Source organism: Balaenoptera acutorostrata, chromosome 18 (assembly GCF_949987535.1).
Source record: "Balaenoptera acutorostrata chromosome 18, mBalAcu1.1, whole genome shotgun sequence".
NCBI classification, from domain to species: domain Eukaryota; kingdom Metazoa; phylum Chordata; class Mammalia; order Artiodactyla; family Balaenopteridae; genus Balaenoptera; species Balaenoptera acutorostrata.
In genome coordinates, this window is record NC_080081.1 from 10509422 (window position 1) to 10534867 (window position 25446).

The following is a 25446-nucleotide window of genomic DNA, read 5'->3' on the forward strand; positions in this document are numbered from 1 at the left end:
CCTGAGAATTTAGGCATAGTTTGCCTGTGCAAGTTAAACTCAACACTTAAGAGATAAGGGCAGGGGCTTTCCTGGTGGCGCAGTGGTTGAGAATCTGCCTGCCAATGCAGGGGACACGGGTTCGAGCCCTGGTCTGGGAGGATCCCACATGCCGCGGAGCGGCTGGGCCCGTGAGCCACAACTATTGAGCCTGCGCGTCCGGAGCCTGTGCTCCGCGACAAGAGAGGCTGCGATAGTGAGAGGCCCGCGCACCGCGATGAAGAGTGGCCCCCACTTGCCACAAGTGGAGAAAGCCCTCGCACAGAAACGAAGACCCAACACAACCAAAAATAAATAAATAAATAAACAATAATTAAAATTAAAAAAAAAAAAAGAGAGATAAGGGCAGAGGTTACAAAGAGACAAAATGGCTGACAGGCCAAAATATAATTCAATGAATGATTTTAAAATATCATTAAAATACTATCCTCTAGCCCTTGAATAAAAATCTAGTGTTTAAAGACAAAAGGCCAGGGATACCCCATTCTTGCCTGGAGAACCTACCCCTGCAGGACTCTGAGGCCCAAAAGTCAACCCAGGAAGAAGAATGAAAGGCCTGGAAGCTTGTGAAATGCAGAGATATAAAAAAATGACTGTGAACCCTCTGAGCACACAGCCTGCTGTCCCTTATTTATCCTCAGATGTTCCAAATGTGTCCCTTGTTTATCCACAGAAAATAAAACTAGTGGACCGCGAAAAAAAGAAAGAAAGAAAGAAAAGGAAAGGAGAAAGGAAGGGAGGGAGGTAAGATCAATGGAAAGTAAAGGTGGCTAACTGGAACGAAAGGTTATAAAAAGAAAAAAAGGCTCAAAGATTGGCCTCTGGTAAGCCAACAAGTTTACCTCGTCCAAACTAGAAGAAAAAACTACCTCTGAAGGTATGATGCTAATAAACATCTATTCTGAGGGCTATTATGTGGGGGGAGGCGGTGGGGGACAAGGTTTCTGAGCAACTTCTCTCTGGGAAACACTGAGTTAACTGAAGTTAAACAGGTTCATTTAAGAAAAGACTCCTCAGACTCATTAATCTGTGAATGTGCCTCGGGACTCTCGGAGGAGGCTGTGCAGCACTTACGTCACCACGCACCTTCTTCTGCAGACTATCTTTATGGACTGAGACTTCCACAGGACACACCTTTAGAAACAATGTCTTTTCTAAAGGTTCAAAACGCAAACATTCAAAATACAAAACTCAATTCCCTTATGTGACTCTGTCCTCACCAAACAAATTTTTGGTCTTCATACATGATTTCCCTATTCAACAGAAATGTGTGCTAGCTCCAAGAAACATATGAAGGAGGGATCCACCAGATAGTATGATTGTGCATTAGAGATTAATATATTGACATTCTAGTATATAAATCTTGTGATTTAGTCAGCAAAAGTAATACCTAGCCATAGAGAGAGACAGAGAGAGAATACATACACATACAAGCCAAAAAAAGAGTAAGCCATCCAAGTTAGAGTTTCTGAATCCTCAAAGGCAAATTATTGAATGGGATATATTCATCAAGTCAGTGCTACTCTGCAGGTTCTATTAGTAGCTTATAAATCAGTTTGTACTAGCAATGCCCCTATCTCGCCATGAATCTTTTGTTCAAACAGATACAAACAACTACAATCATCAAATGCCTTATTATGATACATAATCACACTCAAGATCTAGAATGAGTATGTACAGTTCTATACACCTACATTAGATGGTCACAGTCAGCCAGCTTTTTATAGATCTATTTGCTATTTTAATTTAGTCTTCTTAGTCACCATCAAACTGTCACTATTGTCAGTGTTTGTGTAGACCTCTTGCCACTCTCTTACTAATTTGTTGCTTCAAATGTATTTCTCAAAAAAATAAATAACTGAGCTTATCAAATGCAACGGTGAGGTAAACTAGGTTTTGATTCACCTGAGTTTTGATTTATCAAATTTCAATAGTAATAAATTTAGAAAAGCTAAATCTTTCTGGCATTGTGTCGTCATTATCTACCTTCTGATTCTAAAAGTTAAAATCGTAAATTCTGCCACTGCCACTGTAGTCTTTAGCCTTATTCCTCCTTAAATACAAACTAGGAAGTATCTAAAACTAATGAAGGAGAGAATGAGATATGCCCAGAGCCTCAAAGTACCTCCCTATAAGATACCTTCATTAATGACAAGGGGAGAAACACTAACACTACGGTGGGGAAATGCAAGAGATGCCACCTTTTCTTTTTTTTTAATTGTAGTTTAGTTGCCTTACAATGTTGGGTCAGTTTCTGCTGTGCAGCAAAGTGAATCAGCTATACGTATACATATTATCTACTCTTTTTTAGATTTCCTTTCCATTTAGGTCACCACAGAGCACTGAGTAGAGTTCGCTGTGCTACACAGTAGGTTCTCATTAGTTATCTATTTTACACATAATAGTGTATACATGTCAATCTCAGTCTCCCAATTCATCCCACCCACCCCTTCCCCGCTTGGTAACCATAAGTTCGTAAGAGATGCCACATTAACCAAGCCAACATTACCAGTAATGGGATAAACAGACATCGCATGCCTCCTATATGGTGCTCAGGGAAGAACAACAGCATTTCTGTAGTATTCTTGCCAAAAATGCAAAGCCTGAATACAATCAAGAGAAAAAAGACAAATGCAAAATGCAGGACACTCTAGAAAATAAATGGCCTGTACTCATAAAAAAATGTAAAGATCATACTTGACCAAAAAAAAAAGACTAAGGAACCGTTCCAGATGGAGAGAGACTAAAGAGGCATGACAAGTAAATGTAACATAGGATCCTGAACCAGAAAAATGTTGTATTTTACTATAAAAGACAATAGTGAACAACTGGTGAAATGTGAATATGATCTATAGACTGGATGATAGTAATATGTCAATGTTAATATTCTGATGTTGATAATGGTACTGTGGTAATGTATAAGAATTTTCTTGTTTTTAGGAAATACATATTTAGGGGTAAAGAGGCACCAGGCCTGCAATTTACTCTGAAATGTTTCAGGTAAAGAAGATAGATACAGAGAAACAAAGACGCAGATATAGATACAAGGATAAAGCAAATGTAAATGTTAGTAAAGGGTGTTCAGAAATTCTTTGTAATGTTTTGCAGTTCTTCTGGACATCTGAAATAACTCCAAAATAAAAATTAATAAAAATTAAAGCAATGTCACTAGAATTTTTGTTTTTATATTACAAAACATTATTAAAATAAAGATATCTGACTTGATCAACATTATTTTCTCTTCAATCAGAACCCTCTCATTGTGCTAAATAAAAATAATCAACAACAGATAATTTGTTCAATGTGTTTTCGCTAACTTAAACTTCTAAATACTTTTTTGTGTTGACAACCTAATAATTCTAAAGATTTTAAAAATGGGTAACTAGATAACAGGCAAGTATTCCTCGAGGAGAAGATGATTCAGGCAAATTTTAATTACACACTAAAGTTAACTTCAAATGAAAATTAACACTGAGGCAAGTTTAAAAGAGGAGAAAGTCCCAAAAAGTGTGGAGAGAAGTCAGATCAATGAAATTATGTGTTACCTTGGCCATTACAGAGAAGGAGGGTGATGAAAAGTATTCAAGGTTCCTTGAATGGAGGGTAATTGTTTTTCAGGTGGTAAGTGGAGGTCCAACTGCTTAGTCAAAGCAGAAGCTGTCCCTAAAAGCAGAAGACCCATGTACATACCATAACTAACATCTCTATGACACTGAAATTTACCAAATCCCTCCAAATGCACGAACTTGTTCCCTATTCCACTGTCATTTTACAGACAAGGTGCAAGAGATACTCGCAAGGGGTAGAAGGTAAGTAAATATTAAGAATTTTCTAATATTCAAATAATGTTATTTTAAATTAATGTAATTTAAAGTAACTTCTTTATTAAATATGTCTAAACAAGATATTACAAAGACTTAGTTTGTGAAAGCCATCTTCTGTAAGCAGAACTTGTTTAATTCAACTCAGCAAAGCAGTACAGGTATGATTACCTGTTGAAATGTGAGGAAACTGTCCTGTTATATAAAATCAGGTTTCATAATGGTATTTGGCATAATAGGTCTTTTTCGTTTGTTGTTATTCTGGCCTGAAAGGATAACTGATGTCATTATTTTTGGTTTTGCTCTTTCAGTTCAGAGAGATTCTTTGTCCAGAACAGAATCTAACATATACCTATTAAAATTCTGAAACTCTACCTCCTGAGAATACAGGGTTTCAAAATAAAGATCTAAAGTTATTAGATTTTGATCCACAGGACTCAAAGATAAAAAGCATGTTGGGAAATAGGCCCCAACACACCATCCCTGTAAACTCACCTTGAAAATAATGGCTATATTCAAGAGTGGCAGTGAAAACTCAACAGTTTCTATTATAGAGCTTCCCTGTTGACCCCAACACAAACAGTCAGATGAAGAAAGGATAAGAGAACTGTTAGGCACTTAACTGCATCTCCTCTGCCCAATTCATATCTTTAAGTCCTAACCCTTAGTACCTCAGAATATGACTGTGTTTGGAGATACGGTCTTTAAAGAGGCAATTAAGTTAAAATAAGGTCATTAGGGTGGCCCCTAACCCAACATGACTGATGCCCTTATAAGACGAGATTAGGACACAGACAACACACAGCACAGAAAAGAAGACCATGTGAAGACACAAGAAGACGACGTCCATCTGCAGGCCAAAGAGAAAGGCCTCCAGAAGAAACCCATCCTGCCGACACCTCGATTTTAGACTTCTACCTCCAGAAGTGTAAGAAAATAAATGTTGTTTAAGCCATCCAGTCTGTGGTAACTTGTCAAGATAGCCCTAAAAAACTAATACAGGAACAAATTTGAAAAGTTAAAATCTAGATAAGAATCCAGAACTCAAAGACACCAAAATAGTTTATAAAATGCTTTAAAACAAAAAACTAATGAAAAATGCCTGACAAGTTTAACTATTCATATCCACATAACAAAAACGTCTTTCCTTCAACTTTCTAAAAAGACTCAATAAACATTAAGTGAAAGTATAACATGCCCTTCGTTATATTCTCTTTCCTAGGAGAGTAATTTCAAGTATTCCAGAACATCCCCGTTCTGGCTAACTCTAGCCCGTCTGAGAATCCTGGCCTCTATGACTTTAAATATAATCAAAATGTCAACTTCCGTCCAGATCTAAAATATCACTTCTGGCAAGAATGGAATTTTACAACTTAATTACAAATCCATTTCCCTATAATTTCTCTTATTTCCACCAATTATTCTTTCAGTCAAACACCCCAATTCATAAAAGACCAAACTCTTTTAGTATTTTTTAAATTTAAAACTGCTCTGAAATTAGAATACAATATTTGTTCAGTTACAGTCGATTCTCAGAAATCAGAATTTAGGTTGCAATAATTTTTATTCTTTTAATAAAAGAAACAGCAAAGGATAAGAATCAAGACGCTAAAAAAGTGTTTCTAAAGCCCTCCTGGAATGTAAGGTTCCATACGATACAGAACTCTCTGATGGAAGCTCTGGCGGGATGTGGGGATACGCAGCCTCCGCAGAATTTCCACAGTTCTGTTGTACTTTTCATCCACAGCACAAGCAGATTCCTCCTCCACTGCAGCAATCGGTATAAGCCACTGACTAAGGTCTAACAAAAGGGGTACAATTTAGCTCTCTGTTCTCAAAATGGGGGAACAGCCAGCAGACCACCTTTGGGCATTTAATTACTTTAAGACCTTACTCCTTTCTATTTGGGAGTTTTCTAGGTTTTTTGATCTTTGTAGACTATAAAAAGACTGCTTTTCCAAGAAGATAACATCTAAAAATTGCCTAGATTTGGAAATTAACAATTATACACACACACAATTTGGAACGATATATTCAAGGTCCTAATATTAATCTTAGCACAAAAGCCTAAGCAGAAATAGTTTATCAATGTAACACTTTTATCAGTTCATTTTTAGAAGAAAGAGTTCCATATCCATTTCTCTCCTAGACTCTTACACAAACACCTTTACAATGAAAAGGAAGCTTCTTTCAAAGCAGTATTTCCACTACGTTTGTTCATTTGTAACAATAATTTTTCAGTCAACTGACAAAAGAATAATAAGAGAAAGTTATTATTAACTAATTTGTGGCTCAGTTTGCCATCTGAAAAAAAAGACTACTGACAGGGTTTATTAATTATAATGACAACAGTAATAGTAAACGTGTTGGAACTTCCCTGGTGGCGCAGTGGTTAAGAATCCACCTGCCAATGCAGGGGACACGGGTTCGAGCCCTGGTCTGGGAAGATCCCACATGCTGCAGAGCAACTAAGCCCCTGCGCCACAACTACTGAGCCTGAGCTCTAGAGCCCGCGAGCCACAACTACTGACCCCACGTGCCACAACTACTGAAGCCCATGCACCTAGAGCCCATGCTCCGCAGCAAGAGAAGCCACCGCAACGAGAAGCCCACGCACTGCAAAGAAGAGTAGCCCCCGCTCGATGCAACTCCAGAAAACCCACACGCAGCAACGAAGACCCAACGCAGCCGAACATAAATAAATAAATAATAAAAAAAAGAGTAAACGTGTTAACCAATGTTTAACAAACATAGCATGCAGGATGTTACTGGTAAGATTCTTACAGTTAGGAAGAAAATGAGTGCTTGGTATAAACCAGGCACTATTCTGAGCATTTAGATGTATTAATTCATTTAATGCTCACAATCCTATAAAGCCAGTGCTATATTACTGTCACTTTACAGATGAGGGAAATGAAGCATAGAGAAGCTAAGGAACTTGCTTACAGACACACAGCTAGGAAGGAGCAGAGTTAGGATTTACTTGTACTAAGTGAAAATAGTGGATGTTTGCAATTTACGGAAAAAATGATTAAATGAGTCCCCATTAGTCTACTACAATTGTTCTGAACCATTTTAGGGTCTAGAACCTCACCAAATTTCTCCCTAGAAAAGTGTGTATCCAATTTCAGAGGGTCCACAGACTCCCCTACAACTCATTGAAGAGTCCAGATAACCCAGGTTAGATGTTTCTGCTTTGGGAAGATGGCAATTCCAACATGGCTCACTCCCTCCCCACAGTCTCTATTTCCCCAGACTCAGGGAGCTGCTGAGGATATGTGAAGTGCAAAGATTTGGGGCAAAGTGACAGCCAACAACAGGTAATAGGCTCTTCTCTCTCGTGGGCTGGGCAAGACTGAGAGACTAGCTTCAGAGAACTCCAGGGAAGAATGAGAAAGGCACAGGTCACGGAGACAGCTTGGCCTGCAGACATCCACGGACCCTGGAGAGAAACTCAATAAAGTCTCCAGAAGAGTCCCTGGTCTCTTCACCAAAGAGTCCAAGTAGTCAATAAATGATAGCTGGATTCTGTCCTTGAGACAAGGGGAATGCTAGGAGACATATGCTCTTGCTGTCCTCAGGAGTAGATATGGTTCTGTCTGCAACCACTCGAAGAACTACTGCCCCTAGAATATTACATCAAAAGACGTCAGTACTGAGCACCCAAGACAACCACAGTAGACGGTGTACCCCACTGAAAAAGGATAAACATTCGGAATAACGATCATATATGTCAAGTGAAATAGAGCGGCTGAGGGACAGAAAAAAAAATTTATCCAAAAAACAGTAAGGGCACTTAGAAACTTCGAGAGTAGCAATATAAGCACACACACACTCCTATATGCAATTAGACTTTCTAGGATAAAATAACGTAATTTCCCAATTATGCAATTCAGTCAATTACTTAGAAGATGATCACTGCTTGAACCTGAATTAGTAGCCTGGAAGGAGAACATAAAGAATAATATCAAGAAACAGAACACAAATACAAAATGAGAGTAATCATGAGGGAAAAGATATGAGCCCTAGAGGGCTTGTCCAGAATACCTAACGGGCAAATAACAGGAGTCACCAAAGGAGAAAACTAACAAATGAGGAGAGGAAATAGTTACCAGAAGAAATTTCCCCTGAAATGAAGAGACACTTGAATCTGTACAACTGAAAAGGGCACATGGAGTAAAAGGCAGAGTTGATGGATATAAACATATACCTAGGCATGTGAAGAAGAAAAAAAAAATTTCTGAATTCCAATATTTAAGAGAAAGTTGGGCCACCTTTCAGACAGCAAGAATACGTTAGCTACAATGGAAGAGGAATCAGAATGACATCAGACTTAACCCTAGAAGCTAGAACACAGGAGAATGTAAAAACTACAAAAGACTAGAACAGAAACTCAAGAATCCTATACTCAATCAAAATATCATTCCTCTTTCACGGCTAAAGAAATATATTTGAGGATGGGGCATTTCAGAGCATATCATTCACATACTCCAGCAGAGGAAATTATATGAAAAAACTTTCTAAACAAACAAATGAACTAGGGCAGAAATCTTAAGGAGAAAGACAGAGAAGCTACAGTAAATGAGAGACATGCCTAGGGGTGTGTACATAGAAGCTAAAGGGACTCTGGAAAAAGAATAGATAAACTACAAGGGAAAGTAACATATAGCCTAGAAGTATGAAATTATCTCAGAGACTCTTTACTGCTGGAAAGTCGAGAGAACCAGTTATATCATCTTTACAAATACTAATGGAGAAAATGTCTACCTGAAAAGGAGGATGAACATAAATACAATTTTAAAGGACAGAAAATCTCCAATTTATCAATGGGAAGCAATAGGAATAATTAGCAATTTAATTCAAGCAACAAATAGAAAAAAGAAAAAACACTGGAATATTATTTATAAAACACAAGTAAAGATGAAATAAAATCAAGTATTTAAAATCAGAAGGACTAAAATTTCATACTGAAAGAAAGAGTGTCAGACTGGGTTTTTCAAAAAAAACTTACAGAACAATTAAAGCAAGTGATACAGAACAGGCAAATAAAACAAAAAGAAGCAGGACACAGACATAGAAAACAAATTTATGGTTACCAAAGGGGAAGGTGAGGAGGGATAAATCAGGAGAATGGAATTAACATATACACACTACTATATATAAAACAGGTAAACTACAAGGACCTATTGTACAGCACAGAGAACTATACTCAATATTCTGTAATAATCTATAAGGAAAAGAATCTGGGGTTTCCCTGGTGGCGCAGTGGTTGAGAGTCTGCCTGCCAATGCAGGGGATACGGGTTCAAGCCCTGGTCTGGGAAGATCCCACATGCCGCGGAGCAACTGGGCCCGTGAGCCACAATTACTGAGCCTGCGCGTCTGGAGCCTGTGCTCCGCAACAAGAGAGGCCGCGATGGTGAGAGGCCCGCGCACCGCAATGAAGAGTGGCCCCACTTGCCACAGCTGGAGAAGGCCCTCGCACAGAAACGAAGACCCAACACAGCCATAAATAAATAAATAAATAAATTTTTTAAAAAAAAGAATCTGAAAAAACATATATGTATGTATATATACATATATATAAATAAAAAACTGAATCACTGTGCTGTACATCTGAAACTAACATGACATTGTAAATCAGCTACATTTCAATTTTTTAAAAAATTTTTAATAAAAAATAAAGTCAAAAATTTTTTAACTGGGATTGACATATATACACTAATATGTATAATATAGATAACTAATAAGAACCTGCTATATAAAAAAATAAAATAAAATTCAAAAAAAATTTTTTTAATAAAAAAAAAAGTAGGAAATGCAACATGATATGAGTCAGGGTGGAATTTAAGATTAAACCCCTTAAACAAGATAAAGATATTATGTCATGATAAAAGGCAAACAGTAAGCCATTTCCTTACTGTATTTATATTACTCTCTTCCTACCTTCCAACTCCTGAACACCCTCTACTACCACTGTCTTGGGATGTTTTTTCCTAAAAGAACAGGGGAGTATAGAGCCAAAAGGGAGGTGTTTCCATTACAGGTGAAGTTAGATCAGGTAAGATCTAGCAGTGATTTAAACTCCAGGAATATGAAGAATAAATTCTAGTGCCCAGATAGTTGGTAAGGGCTCAAACAAGTATAGGAGCAACATTGGCTAAAATGGGGAGCAAAGGCTGATTTCCCAGTTTAGACCCAGGGAGGTCTTCACTTTTGCCTAAACTCAGTTTGCCATGAAAATTCCAAAGAGAGCAGACGTTTGGATTTGCCCTCCTTTGGGCATCTGCCTGACTATGATTAGTGTGTGAGTGTATAACGTGCTCATGAGTGAGGGTTTCGTCGAGCCGAGTGGGTAGGTGTATTCTCCGTATTTGTGTTTACTTTTTTTTTTTTCTGATCTCATTTGTTCAGATTTTTTAATCTCTTGTGTTTTCAAGAGGCGCTCATGCCCCACCCCCACCTTTGTCTTTGCAGTATTCAAAGTTATTTTTTTCCCATCAACTATATGCTGGCTAGAACAAGAGTTATTTCTGCTAGGCAGCATCTTACCCCCAGAGCTCTCCAGCTCTTCTGCCTAACAACTTTAAATCGGAGATTGAAGAGTCAGTTTTTCCAAACCACCCGTTTTCCACGTTAGCTTGAGAGGCCTTTTCAATTCTTTTTGACTCCATGCGCCTCTGCTACACTGAGATAGGACACAGTTATGGTTATGGTATCACCAGTTCTAGAGACGAAGGGGAAAAGGTGCACCAGGGCCCACCTAGCAGACGGGTTAGGTTGCTGCTGGGAGGTGGGGTGTCACTGTCCCCTTTGCACAGGCAGGCTGTTTCCAGGACCCCTCAGAAACTGGTCCCCACTCCTCTCCAGGGCTCTTCTCATCCCTCTATTTACATGCATGTGTGTGTATTTTCCCTGTGACATTGGCAGTGACAGTAATTTCCCACCCAGAGAGAAGCTTGTGGTCCATGATGCTCTAAGAATGAATTTCCAAGTATTTGCCAGTGGAGGTGCAGAAGCTGTGACAAGAGAGTCAGTGCTACACTTTCAGAGCAACTGTCTACTGCAGTAATAAATGGAAAATATCAGCAAAAAAAAAAAAAAAAACACACACAAGCAAACAGTAATAAACCTATACTGTACATATTAAATTACTTCGTAGATATATATGTAAACATTATTACAACTGCAAGGAAAACTGAGAGATGTATACTGAAGTAGTTATGGATGAAATTATTTAATGTCTGACATTTGTGTTAAAATACTCCAGCTATAAGGAGTAAAAGCAAGGAAAAGGAGGCATACATACAGGAAACAATACTGGCCAAGTAAACATGAAGTGAGGTAACAGATTCAGGGGCCTTTACCATACCACTCTCGCTATTCTTTATTTTTTTTTTTTAATGTATTTATTTATTTTGGGCTGTGTTAGGTCTTCGTTGCTGCACGCAGGCTTTCTCTACTTGCGACGAGCGGGGGCTACTCTTCGTTGCAGTGTGCAGGCTTCTCATTGCAGTGGCTTCTCTTGTTGCGGAGCACGGGCTCTAGGCGTGCAGGCTTCAGTAGCTGTGGCACGCAGGCTCAGTAGTTGTGGCTCGCAGGCTCTAAAGCACAGGCTCAGCACAGGCTTAGTTGCTCTGCGGCATGTGCGATCCTCCCAGACCAGGGCTTGAACCCGTGTCCCCTGCATTGGCAGGTGGATTCTTAACCACTGTACCACCAGGGAAGTCCCAACTCTCACTATTCTTGAGTACTTTTATATGTTTGAAAATCACTGTGAAGAAAACAGAGAAAGACAGACAAATGGAGGAAGGGAAAGAGGAAAAGAAAAATGAAAAAGGAAAGGAAACAAAGAGGGAAAGAATCAAGAAAAGAAATGCAAGGATGTCATGGTGCAAGAATTTTTAGGGCAGTGAAACTACTCTGCATGATTCTGTAATGAGGACACATGCAGTTATACGTGTCACAACCCACAGACTGTGCAATCCAAAGAGTAAACCCTAATATAAACTATGAGCCTTTGTTAACAATACCATATTAATGCAAGATGTTAATAACAGGGAAAATTGGCAGTTGGGGGTGGAAGGTGGAGTGAGCAAAGGGGTATATGGGAGCTGACTGTACTTACTACTCATTTTTAGGTAAAACTAAAACTGCTCTAAAAAATAAAATCTTATTTTTTAATAAATTATGAAAAACTTTATATATCTAAGATATCCTTGCATTTCTTTCTAAATAAAATAGATCCAATTTTTAAAAAAAGAGACAAAAGATATAGAGGAAGTGAATAAAACAATCAATAACCTTCAATAACATTGGTTTTTCTTTTGCTTTTCTTTGTGACCTTGGGCAAGTTAATAACCTTGATTTTTTAATAGATATTACCTCATAAAATACTGAAGGTCTATCACAGAAGGGTCTAGAAAGATCTTTAAAGGCCTACCACTGAGAATGATACCAGCATCAAATGGATTCACATCTAAGTCTGAATTTTTAAAGAACAGATAATGCCTATTATTAACTAGACCCCAGAAAAAGAATACTCCCACAGTTAGCTTCGAAAAAATACATGTAACTTTACTACTCAAATCTGGTAAAGATTCTGTTTTTGTATTTTAAAAAGAAATAAAAATCAAAATATTTATATTCACAAAATCCAGCAAAATACCAAAAGGAAAATCACGATGTCTAATTAAAATATATTCCAGGAATATAAAGGAAATGTATCAGAAGAGTCTATAATGTTAATAAATTAAAAGATAAAAGGGCCAGTTCTTTCCTTATCAGTAGTAATTGGTAGATAATTAGGAATTTTGACCATAACTAGGGACAAAGAGGAGATCTTACAAGCCTTTAGAAGGAGAGAAAAATTTTAAATGATCAATAATCAGATGTGTCTCAATATAAAGAGTAGAAATTAAAAGAAAGCAATATAAGGCCTTCAAAAAGTTAATGAAAAATTATTTCCAATCCAGAATTATATACGCAAAATTCTAAAAGAAAACTTAGGAAAAAACTGCGACCGTAGGTCAGGCAAAGATTTCTCAGGTACTACATCAAAAGCACAATCCATAAGTTAAAAACTTGGTAAATTGGGCTTCATCAAAATTAAAAATTTTTGTGCTTCAAATGACATCATTAAGAAAATAAAAACAGGAGAGGACCTTCAAGATGGCGGAGGAGTAAGATCTGGAGATCACCTTCCTCCCCACAAATACATCAAAAATACAACTACATGTGGAACAACTTCTACCGAACACCTACTGAACACTGGCAGAAGACCTCAGACTTCCCAAAAGGCCAGAAACTCCGCATGTACATGGCCGTGTGTCTGACAGAGTCTTGGTGCTCCCGCCAGGTGTCAGGCCTGAGCCTCTTAGGTGGGAGAGCCAAGTTCAGGACGTTTGTCCACCAGAGACCTCCCAGCCCCACATAATATCAACCAGTGAAAGTTCTTCCAGAGATCTCCATCTCAATGCTAAGAGCCAGGGCCACTCAACGACCAGTAAGCTCCAGCACTGGACACTCCATGCCAAACAACTAGCAAGACAGGAATTATACCCCACCCATTAGCAGAGACGCTGCCTAAAATCATAATAAGGTCAGAGACACCCCAAAACACAACACCAGATGCGGTCCTGCCCACCAGAAAGAAAAGATCCAGCCTCATCCACCAGAACACAGGCACCAGGCCCCTCCACCAGGAAACCTACACAACCCACTGAACCAACCTTACCCACTGGGGGGCAGACACCAAAAACAACGGGAACTACGAACCTGCAGCCTGTGAAAAGGAGACCCCAAACACAGTAAGTTAAGCAAAATGAGAAGACAGAGAAATACACAGCAGATGAAGGAGCAAGGTATAAACCGACCAGACCAAACAAATGAAGAGGAAATAGGCAGTCTACCTGAAAAGAGTTCAGAGTAATGATGGTAAAGATGATCCAAAATCTTGGAAATAGAATGGAGAAAATACAAGAAATGTTTAACAAGGACCTAGAAGAACTAAAGAGCAAATAAACAATGATGAACAACACAGTAAATGAAATTAAAAATTCTCTAGAAGGAATCAATAGCAGAATAACTGAGGCAGAAGAACGGATAAGTGACCTGGAAGATAAAATAGTGGAAATAACTACTGCAGAGTAGAATAAAGGAAAAAAAAAGAAAAGAATTGAGAACAGTCTCAGACACCTCTGGGACAACATTAAAAGCACCAACATTCAAATTATAGGGGTCCCAGAAGAAGAACAGAAAAAGAAAGGGACTGGGAAAATATTTGAAGACATTATAGTTGAAAACTTCCCTAATATGGGAAAGGAAATAGTTAATCAAGTCCAGGAAGCACTGAGAGACCCATACAGGATAAATCCAAGGAGAAACACGCCAAGACACATATTAATCAAACTATCAAAAATTAAGTACAAAGAAAAAATATTAAAAGCAGCAAGGGAAAAGCAACAAATAACATACAACGGAATCCCCATAAGGTTAACAGCTGATTTTTCAGCAGAAACTCTCCAAGCCAGAAGGGAGTGGCAGGACATATTTAAAGTGATGAAGGGGAAAAACCTACAACCAAGATTACTCTACCCAGCAAGGATCTCATTCAGATTTGACAGAGAAATTAAAACCTTTACAGACAAGCAAAAGCTAAGAGAATTCAGCACCACCAAACCAGCTTTACAACAAATGCTAAAGGAACTTCTCTAGGCAGGAAACACAAGAGAAGGAAAAGACCTACAATAACAAACCCAAAACAATTAAGAAAATGGTAATAAGAACATACATATTGATAATTACCCTAAATGTAAATGGATTAAATGCTCCAACCAAAAGACATAGACTGGCTGAATGGATACAAAAACAAGACCCGTATATATGCTGTCTACAAGAGACCCCACTTCAGACCTAGGGACACATACAGACTGAAAGTGAGGGGATGGAAAAAGATATTCCATGCAAATGGAAATCACAAGAAAGCTGGAGTAGCAATTCTCATATCAAACAAAATAGTCTTTAAAACAAAGACTATTACAAGAGACAAAGAAGGAAACTACATAATGATCAAGGGATCAATCCAAGAAGAAGATATAACAATTGTAAATATTTCTGCACCCAACATAGGAGCACATCAATACATAAGGCAAATACTAACAGCCATAAAAGGGGAAATCGACAGTAACACAATCATAGTAGGAGACTTTAACACCCCACTTTCGCCAAGGGACAGATCATCCAAAATGAAAATAAATAAGGAAACACAAGCTTTAAGTGATACATTAAACAAGATGGACTTAATTGGTATTTATAGGACATTCCATCCAGAAACAACAGAATACACTTTCTTCTCAGGTGCTCATGGAACATTCTCCCGGATAGATCATATCTTGGGTCACAAATCAAGCCTTGGTAAATTTAAGAAAACTGAAATCATATCAAGTATCTTTTCAGACCACAATGCTATGAGACTAGATATCAATTCCAGGAAAAAATGTGTAAAAAATACAAACACATGGAGTCTAAACAATACGCTACTAAATAACCAAGAGATCACTGAAGAAATCAAAGAGGAAATCAAAATATACCTAGAAACAAATGACAATGAAAACACGATGACCCAAAACGTATGGGATGCAGCAAAAGCAGTTGTAAGAGGGAAGTTTATAGCAATACAATCCTACCTCAAGAAACAAGAAACATCTCAAATAAACAACCTAACCTTACACCTAAAGCAATTACAGAAAGAAAAAAAAAAAACCCAAAGTTAGCAGAAGGAAAGAAATCATAAAGATCAGATCAGAAATAAATGAAAAAGAAATGAAGGCAATGACAGCAAAGATCAATAAAACTAAAAGCTGGTTCTTTGAGAAGATAAACAAAATGGATAAACCACTAGCCAGACTCATCAAGAAAAAAAGGGAGAAGACTCAAATCAATAGAATTAGAAATGAAAAAGGAGAAATAACAACTGACACTGCAGAAATACAAAGGATCATGAGAGATTACTACAAGCAACTATATGCCAATAAAATGGACAACCTGGAAGAAATGGACAAATTCTTAGAAATGCACAACCTTCCGAGACTGAACCAGGAAGAAATAGAAAATATGAACAGACCAATCACAAGCACTGAAATTGAGACTGTGATTAAAAATCTTCCAACAAACAAAAGCCCAGGACCAGATGGCTTCAGAGGCAAATTCTATCAAACATTTAGAGAAGAGCTAAGACCTATCCTTCTCAAACTCTTCCAAAATATAGCAGAGGGAGGAACACTCCCCAACTCATTCTATGAGGCCACCATCACCCTGATACCAAAACCAGACAAAGACACTACAAAAAAAGAAAATTACAGGCCAGTATCACTGATGAACATAGATGCAAAAATCCTCAACAAAATACTGGCAAACAGAATTCAACAACACATTAAAAGGATCATACACCATGATCAAGTGTGGTTTATCCCAGGAATGCAAGGATTCTTCAATATACGCAAATCAATCAATGTGATACACCATATTAACAAATTGAAGGAGAAAAACCATATGATCGGGCTTCCCTGGTGGCGCAGTGGTTGAGAGTCTGCCTGCCAATGCAAGGGACACGGGTTCGAGCCCTGGTCTGGGAAGATCCCACATGCCACGGAGCAACTAGGCCCGTGAGCCACAATTACTGAGCCTGCGCGTCTGGAGCCTGTGCTCCGCAACAAGAGAGGCCGTGATAACGAGAGGCCCGCACACCGCGATTAAGAGTAGCCCCCCACTTGCCGCAACTAGAGAAAGCCCTTGCACAGAAACGAAGACCCAACACAGCCATAAATAAATAAATAAATAAAATTTAAAAAAATAATAATAATAATCACTTAAAAAAAAACAAAACCATATGATCATCTCAATAGATGCAGAGAAAGCTTTTGACAAAATTCAACACCCATTTATGATAAAAACGCTCCAGAAAGTAGACACAGAGGGAACTTTCCTCAACATAATAAAGTCCATATATGACAAACCCACAGCCAACATCGTCCTCAATGGTGAAAAACTGAAACCATTTCCACTAAGATCAGTAACAACACAAGGTTGCCCACTCTCACCACTATTATTCAACATCGTTTTGGAAGTTTTAGCCACAGCAATCAGAAAAGAAAAAGAAATAAAAGGAATCCAAATCGGAAAAGAAGAGGTAAAGCTGTCACTGTTTGCAGATGACATGATGCTATACATAGAGAATCCTAAAGATGCTACCAGAAAACTACTAGACCTAATCAATGAATTTGGTAAAGTAGCAGGATACAAAATTAATGCACAGAGATCTCTTGCATTCCTATACACTACTGATGAAAAATCTGAAAGTGAAATTAAGAAAACACTCCCATTTACCACTGCAACAAAAAGAATAAAATATCTAGGAATAAACCTACCTAAGGAGACAAAAGACCTGTATGCAGAAAATTATAAGACACTGATGAAAGAAATTAAAGATGATACAAATAGATGGAGAGATATACCATGTTCTTGGATTGGAAGAATCAACAGTGTGAAAATGACTATACTACCCAAAGCAATCTACAGATTCAATGCAACCCCTATCAAACTACCACTGGCAGTATTCACAGAACTAAAACAAAAAAACCTCACAATTTGTATGGAAACACAAACGACCCCAAATAGCCAAAGCAATCTTGAGGAAGAAAAACAGAGCTGGAGGAATCAGGCTCCCTGACTTCAGACTGTACTACAAAGCTACAGTAATCAAGACAGTATGGTACTGGCACAAAAACAGAAATATAGATCAATGGAACAGGATAGAAAGCCCAGAGGTAAACCCATGCACCTATGATCACCTTACCTTTGATAAAGGAGGCAAGAATATACACTGGAGAAAAGATAGCCTCTTCCATAAGTGATGCTGGGAAAACTGGACAGCTACATGTAAAGGAATGAAATTAGAACACTCCCTAACACCATACACAAAAATGAACTCAAAACAGATTAAAGACCTAAATGTAAGGCCAGACACTATCAAACTCTTAGAGGAAAACATAGGCAGAACACTCCATGACATAAATCACAGCAAGATCCTTTTTGACCCACCTCCTAGAGAAATGGAAATAAAAACAAAAATAAACAAATGGGACCTAATGAAACTTAAAAGCTTTTGCACAGCAAAGGAAACCATAAACAAGACGAAAAGACAACCCTCAGAATGGGAGAAAATATTTGCAAATGAAGCAACTGACAAAGGATTAATCTCCAAAATTTACAAGCAGCTCATGCAGCTCAATATCAAAAAAACAAACAACCTAATCCAAAAATGGGCAGAAGACCTCAACAGACATTTCTCCAAAGAAGATACACAGATTGCCAGCAAACACATGAAAGAACGCTTAACATCATAATCATTTGAGAAATGCAAATCAAAACTACAATGAGATATCATCTCACACCGGTCAGAATGGCCATCATCAAAAAAATCTACAAACAATAAATGCTGGAGAGGGTGTGGAGAAAAGGGAACACTCTTGCACTGCTCGTGGGAATGTAAATTGACACAGCCACTATGGAGAACAGTATGGAGGTTCCTTAAAAAACTAAAACTGGAACTACCATACAACCCAGCAATCCCACTACTGGGCATATACCCTGACAAAACCATAATTCAAAAAGAGTCATGTACCACAATGTTCATTTCAGCTCTATTTACAGTAGCCAGGACATGGAAGCAACCTAAGTGTCCATCAACAGATGAATGGATAAAGAAGATGTGGCACATATATACAATGAAATATTACTCAGCCATAAAAAGGAATGAAATTGAGTTATTTGTATAGTGAGGTGGATGGACCTAGAGTCTGTCATACCGAGTGAAGTAAGTCAGAAAGAGAAAAACAAATACCATATGCTAACACATATATATGGAACCTAAGGAAAAAAAAAATGGTCATGAAGAACCTAGGGGCAAGACGGGAATAAAGATGCAGAACTACTAGAGAATGGAGTTGACGATATGGGGAGGGGGAAGGGTTAGCTGGGACGAAGTGAGAGAGTGGCATGGACATATATATACCACCAAATGTAAAACAGATAGCTAGTGGGAAGCAGCCACATAGCACAGGGAGATCAGCTCAGTGCTTTGTGACCACCTAGAGGGGTAGGATAGGGAGGGTGGGAGGGAGACGCAAGAGGGAGGAGATATGGGGATGTATGTATATGTATAGCTGATTCACTTTGATATAAAGCAGAAACTAACACACCACTGTAAAGCAATTATACTCCAATAAAGATGTTAAAAAAAAAAAAAACCCAAAAACTTCACATGGAAAAGTAAGAGTAATCAGAAAGACTATTCCTACTGGATGCTGTATTATAATAAAAAGATATAACATCTAAAATAGTGTGGTACCAGCACATGAATAAACAGAAAGGTTAAAAAAAGAAAATAGTAAACATCTGCATACATATGAGAATTTAGTACATAATGAAAATGACTTCTAATTAATGTTGAAAAGAATGATTATTCAATAATGGCTGTGACAAACAGGTAGCCATTTGAAAACAATAAAATAAAATAAATTCCAGATGAAGTGAAAATTTCACCAAGGAAGATGAAATTAGTACTAAAAGAAACCATGGAAGAAAAATGTTTCAATTATAATTGAATAGGAAAAGTCTAAGTATATCACAACATCAGAAATGATAAAGAGATTTAGAAATTCAACTGGAAAATTTAAAAACAAAACTTTTCTCCCTAGGAAGAAAAAACATAGACGAAGTCAAAAAGACAGGCAACAGGTGAGAGAAAAGTAGCCACAAATCATATCTGTATATTTTATATCTACATTTCATTTGTTAATCCTGCCATGAAACAAACACAGTTTCCGGACTGGAGAAGGAAGCAACTGTTTACTCACAGAGCATCTTCACTCCATTTCTCACACCCCAATTCCCCATGGGTCTAACGTCCCTGTGCGTGCAGAGGGTTGTGCACCTATCACAGGGGCGGAACCCCAAAAATATTTATCTCAGAGCTTATATAAGAGTTGCTGGGGACTTCCCTGGTGGCGCAGTGGGTAAGAATCTGCCTGTCAATGTAGGGGACACAGGTTCGAGCCCTGGTCCAGGAAGATCCCACATGCCACGGAGCAACTAAGCCCGTGAGCCACAACTACTGAGCCCGTGAGCCACAACTACTGAGCCTGTGCACCTACAGCTCATGTTCCGCAACAAAGAGAAGCCACCGCAATGAGAAGCCCGCACACCGCAACAAAGAGTAGCCCCCACTCGCCACAACGAGAGAAAGCCCATGCACAGCAACGAAGACCCAACACAGCCAAAAATAAATAAATAAATAAATAATTTTTTTTAAAAAAAGAGTTCCTGGCATGTCTGCCCTTCTTCATCTCTGGAGAGAGAGCAAACTTGCTCTGAGAAGTAAACAAATCCTTCTGGGGAGAGAGGGGGAAGGCCTCTATTTACCAATCTGGAATGTCAACAAATGGCTCTGGGGAAAGATAAGACTTTCACTCTAGCACTCTATCTTTAAAGCTGTTATCATTTAATCAGGTGCCAGAGGTCTTTGGTTAGAAAGCCCTCACTCTTTAAAAACGGGAAAATATTCATCGAGCAGTGCTTCCTGATGATATCACAAATGGCTAACTTCCTGAAAAAATAAAAACATCTATAAGTCAATAAGAAAACCCAAAGGGCAAAGGAAATGTAAAGGAATCTATGAAGAAAAATTCATCCTCACTCATAATAAGAAAAATGAAAATGTGACACATTTTCCACTACCATACAAAGATCCAAAGGCAAAACTTGCCTTTTGGCCAGGCAAGTTCTTCTATAAAAGGCAACTTGATAATACTTCACTAAATTATAAAAGGACATATCACTTTCCAGGCAATTCTACTTTCACATGTGCAAAATGATGACATATAGGGTCTTTCAATAATTGCACTATTTGCTAGAGCAGAATACTGCAAAAATTATCACTAGGAAACTAATGAAATTAAATGACTGTACATCCATACGACTGAATATTAAAAATCACAAAAATGAAGAAGATAATGCTTTAAATTAGGTATGGAATACTACAAAAGATATATTTTTAAGTAAAACAAAAGGTTGCCGCTACAGGAAAAATACATGGTTGTGGTAAGAAAAATGTGGTATGGGAAGTTGTTTTTCCAATGTATACTCTTCTGAACAATTTAGATTTTCTTTTAACCAAGTATTACCAATTCTTAGTATTTCAACTCAATAAAGTAGGAAACTAAAGTTATTCAAGCAAAATTACATATCATTTATTTCATTAAAATAACATTTTAATAAAATTGTATTTTTTGGTAAAGTATCCATCTATCCTCCATCTTTCAAATGAAGACAGAAGGAAACAGGTGAGCCCATTGGGTGGATACTATGTGCACTCCTACTAGGAGAAATGAACAGAGACCATTCCAAGCAAAGGGGTAACATGATAAAAGGCACACAGAGTTCAAACTGAATTCAGGGAAAAGAAAAGAGAGATTAAGGCCACAGAGAAAAGGGACTTGTAACGCAAAAGCATTTGAATTTTACCTTTCAGCAAAAGCAAACAATGACTTTACAAACAAACATATATGGGGATAGCATAGATAATCCTAATACATAAATTCTGACCAGACTGAGAACAAAACCAGTATTTATGCACCAAACCTGGTGACTTTCTCAGTGTTTCTCTTTAAGGAGAAACAGTATTTATTTCAAATATCGCTCTTAAGAAAATCTAGCAAAGTGAAGATGCTACTGACATTTCTGTTACCAGGAAAAAATGTACAAGTACTAAAGCTTGAAAAAGTGACAGTTCAATCAGGAAATTTCACGGAAAAAAAAAAAAAAAAACAAAGAAAATTATAGCTCTCCAGGCTCAAACTGAAACACTAAATAGAGATAACATATATCTTAGAAGATAAACAATTTGGTGAATGTGCCTTAAGTATTATAATTTAAGGTTAGCAAAGAAATTTGAAACAGAAAATCTACTATTAAAAGGACATTTGAATTGTTTAAACAATATCAGAAAGACGTCATTGAAATATCTAAGAATGTCTTTCTGAATACTATGAAATCCAAGATCCTTTTTTCATGCTCCCATTCAGTTTCACCCTCCACCACCAAATATCCCTCCATCACACAGATGCTTCTTAAAAAAATCAAAATTAATTTGTCTGGTAACTGACAAGATTACTGCCACTGGAAGCAAATGCAAGAGAGAAAAGAGATACTGTTACACATTAAATGGGAGACAAATTATAAAAGTGCTATTAAACAGCATAAAATTAGGTACTATGAGATCTAATATGATAAAATTCTTTATGAATTTCATTTTTTTCCTGAAATTCATTTATAATCTTTTTTGAGGGTACTGAACATAATATTTCCTGGCAAGCCATCCATGAAACAAAACAAACTATAAACGTAGGTACCTAAGTGATTTAGACTCCCTACACAGAATTATTTGATAATAAATATCAACTTTCGGAAGTCTTATACCAAAAACAACCATGGGCCAAACTTAAAAAAACTTACAGGCTGAGATAAATGAGCCAGAAACAAACAAAAAATAAATAGATTGAAAAAAAATTAGAACATAGTAACACAGTGCCCTAAACAAACACTGGTTATTAATTTTGCAAATTCTGTTAAGTACCCCAACTAAACCATCTAGTATTGTGCCTTGAATAAAATAAAAATATACTGTAGTCACTTCAAATTGCGTTCAGAATCGTACTACAAGCTATTAGTCTCATCATGACATAACAGTCTCCATTTTAATCAAAAACATGATTTCCCAGCTAATTATCTAATTAGACATTTTCATTGTAAAGACATATTTTTAATCAAAATCAAATTAATCTTTAAAAAGCAAAATTCTGCCACTTCTAAAGATGTTCACAAGAATAGAATACAAGCTAAATAAGTTATTTCAAGCAGGAGTATCGTAAGTTTTGAGCAAAAACTACTGATGTTAATACCTATACAAACTATAAATATGTATTACCATTGGTCTCAAAATGCATCTAGATACATAAATTCTGCCACAGTAAATGAAAATCAGTCTCATGGTATAATCTCATAAGCACAATGTTGAGAAAAGAAACCAAATATAAAAATCATACAATATGATCCCACTGATTTAAAGTTTAAATAAGAAACAGGCAAAATTAATTCTATTTCCTAGGTGTGCATAAATAAAAGGAAGAACTATATAAGGAGATGTTTAGAATTCAGTCAGAATAGTAAATAAGAAGATGGAGGCGGAATCACTGAGAAGGGGAAGAAGTTGAGGGGTGGGGGTAAGAAGCGCTGGGCATTTTGGTACTTCCCGATCCTACTGAGGCTTACGTGAACTCTTGCTTTTAATAATTTTTTCAACTACACATTTGTATTCTATGTAATGTTCTGTATGTGTGTGTTAGTTTACAATTTAAATCAAAGAAAAGGGGGAAGAAGGAAGGAAATAAAGCCACTAGTGAGTTACAGCACCAGTGGCTTCCAGAGACCTTGACTGAAACTGAGGAAGCATGTCCCTAAAGTCAAGTTCCGGGGCAGCCGCTTGATTTCTCAACCTCATAACTGTGGCAGAGGTGTCAGTTCCTCTAGAAGCCAGGTTGGGCGGTACAGTTCTGGGAGTCATTACTGCAAGTTCACTCTAGATACCCTTCCTTCCTCCATCCCTTCCAATGATTGGTAAGCCCTTAATCCCTTTCTATTTATCATATCTAGAGTAGTTTCTCTTATCAGCACATGAACCCTAACTAATGCACTTCATCAAGAAAGTTCAAGAAAAAAAAAAAAAAAAGGAATTTCCAATACGAAGTATTAACAGTAACAAAGCAGAAGGGCTAGACACCTACCATTAAATTAGCCTGATACTTACCTGTCATTTACAACAGATTTCTTAGCACAAGCATAAAAACTAAATATTTAACACTTTAAGGAGTTGATTTTTAGCTTTTATAACACAAAAAGGGGTGGTGAAGAAGGGAAAAGTATAGAGGCGTGAAGAGGAATGAAAACCAGAGTTTCTGTTACCTGGAGTCTCGTATTCATTTCCAAGAAATAAAAATTCTTTTTTGAGTCCACAAGGAATTCTACGGTTCCAGCAGAAGAATAATTTACTGCTTTGGCAAGGGCTACAGCTTGTTCTCCCATTGCTCTTCGAGTCTCAGAATCCAGAAAAAGGCTGCAAATAAGAAAGAGTAATTTCCTACATTTTGAACAAAAATTAAGTAATCTTTTGTGTGCATTACATAAAAATTTTCTTAACGTTTACTCAGATATGATCATCTGTATCAACTTAAGATTTCATATTATATGCTTTACATATGCTTATAATGTATGCTTATTGTGCTGTTAAGCATAACATATTTAAATAAATCAACTTAATATTTTTATAAAACATTTGAACTTTCCACACTACACTGCAACTTCAATCAATCTATAAAATATACAGTTACTTTAGCACAAGTAGTTGTTTTCTACGAGTAAAATTTAACATATGTATTCATTTCTCCAAGTAAGATTGGAAGTCGTGCCCTATGGAGAAAACGTGTATTAGGTGAGCTTCCTTCAGGCAAGCATTATAGCACTGCTGGCCAAGACGGTGAGTTCAATGTTAATGAATCAATAGTATATATTAAAATAAGGTGTCTTTCAACAGAAACACATACAAAACAAGGTTATGTATTGATCGGTTGATGAAAATGCTCTGACCAGAGGCTCACAGAAACTTAATTCTGTATCTCCCCTGGGAGCAATGCTTCAGTATTTATTAATTCAGTATTCACAGTGACTTTATAAAACATAACTACCACAGGACTTCCCTGGTGGTGCAGTGGTTAAGAATTCGCCTGCCAGTGCAGGGGACACGATTTCAAGCCCTGGTCCGGGAAGATCCCACGTGCCGCAGAGCAAGTAAACCCATGTGCCGCAACTACTGAGCCTGCACTCTAGAGCCCGCGAGCCGCAACTACTGAGCCCACGTGCCACAACTACTGAAGTCCTCATGCCTAGAGCCTGTGCTCCGCAACAAGAGAAGCCACCACAATGAGAAGCCCGTGCACTGCAACAAAGAGTGGCCCCTGCTCGCCACAACTAGAGAAAGCCCGCACGCAGCAACGAAGACCCAACACAGCCAAAAATAAATTAATTAATTAAAAAAAAAACATAACTACCACAAATAACAAGAATCCACTGTACATCTAATAAATCCTCAAAACTTTTATTTCACAATAAAAAAGCACCTTCCAGCAGGCAAGTAAAGGGTTTCAATGAACCCTGAAAAGAATATTATCAAATCATTTCTGCATTTTCACATATTTTGCTTCTATGCAAAAAAGGCTCTGAGAAATAAAACACTGACTACTTTTCTATTTGTGGATTAAAATTATTCTCAAATGTGTAAGATTTAGATGACATTTCATGAACTTTTTATTATGGAAGAGTATAATGAACTTGCACATACCTGCTTCCCATATGTAACAATTATTACTACATAGTTGTTCTTGTTTTGTCTATGCTGCATGTCCACTTTTCTACCA

General features: G+C 37.4%; 1 protein-coding gene across 3 annotated transcripts in view; it reads right to left on the bottom strand.

Moving 5' to 3' along the window:
* The window catches only part of PCCA (propionyl-CoA carboxylase subunit alpha), a 367760-nt gene that overhangs the window by 196892 nt on the left and 145422 nt on the right, over nt 1–25446 (bottom strand). For all 3 annotated transcript variants that reach the window (XM_057532677.1, XM_057532678.1, XM_007196809.3), the window contains exon 12: nt 23939–24089. In XM_057532677.1, coding sequence (XP_057388660.1) covers nt 23939–24089 — 151 coding nt within the window. The remainder of the gene's footprint in view (nt 1–23938; nt 24090–25446) is intronic.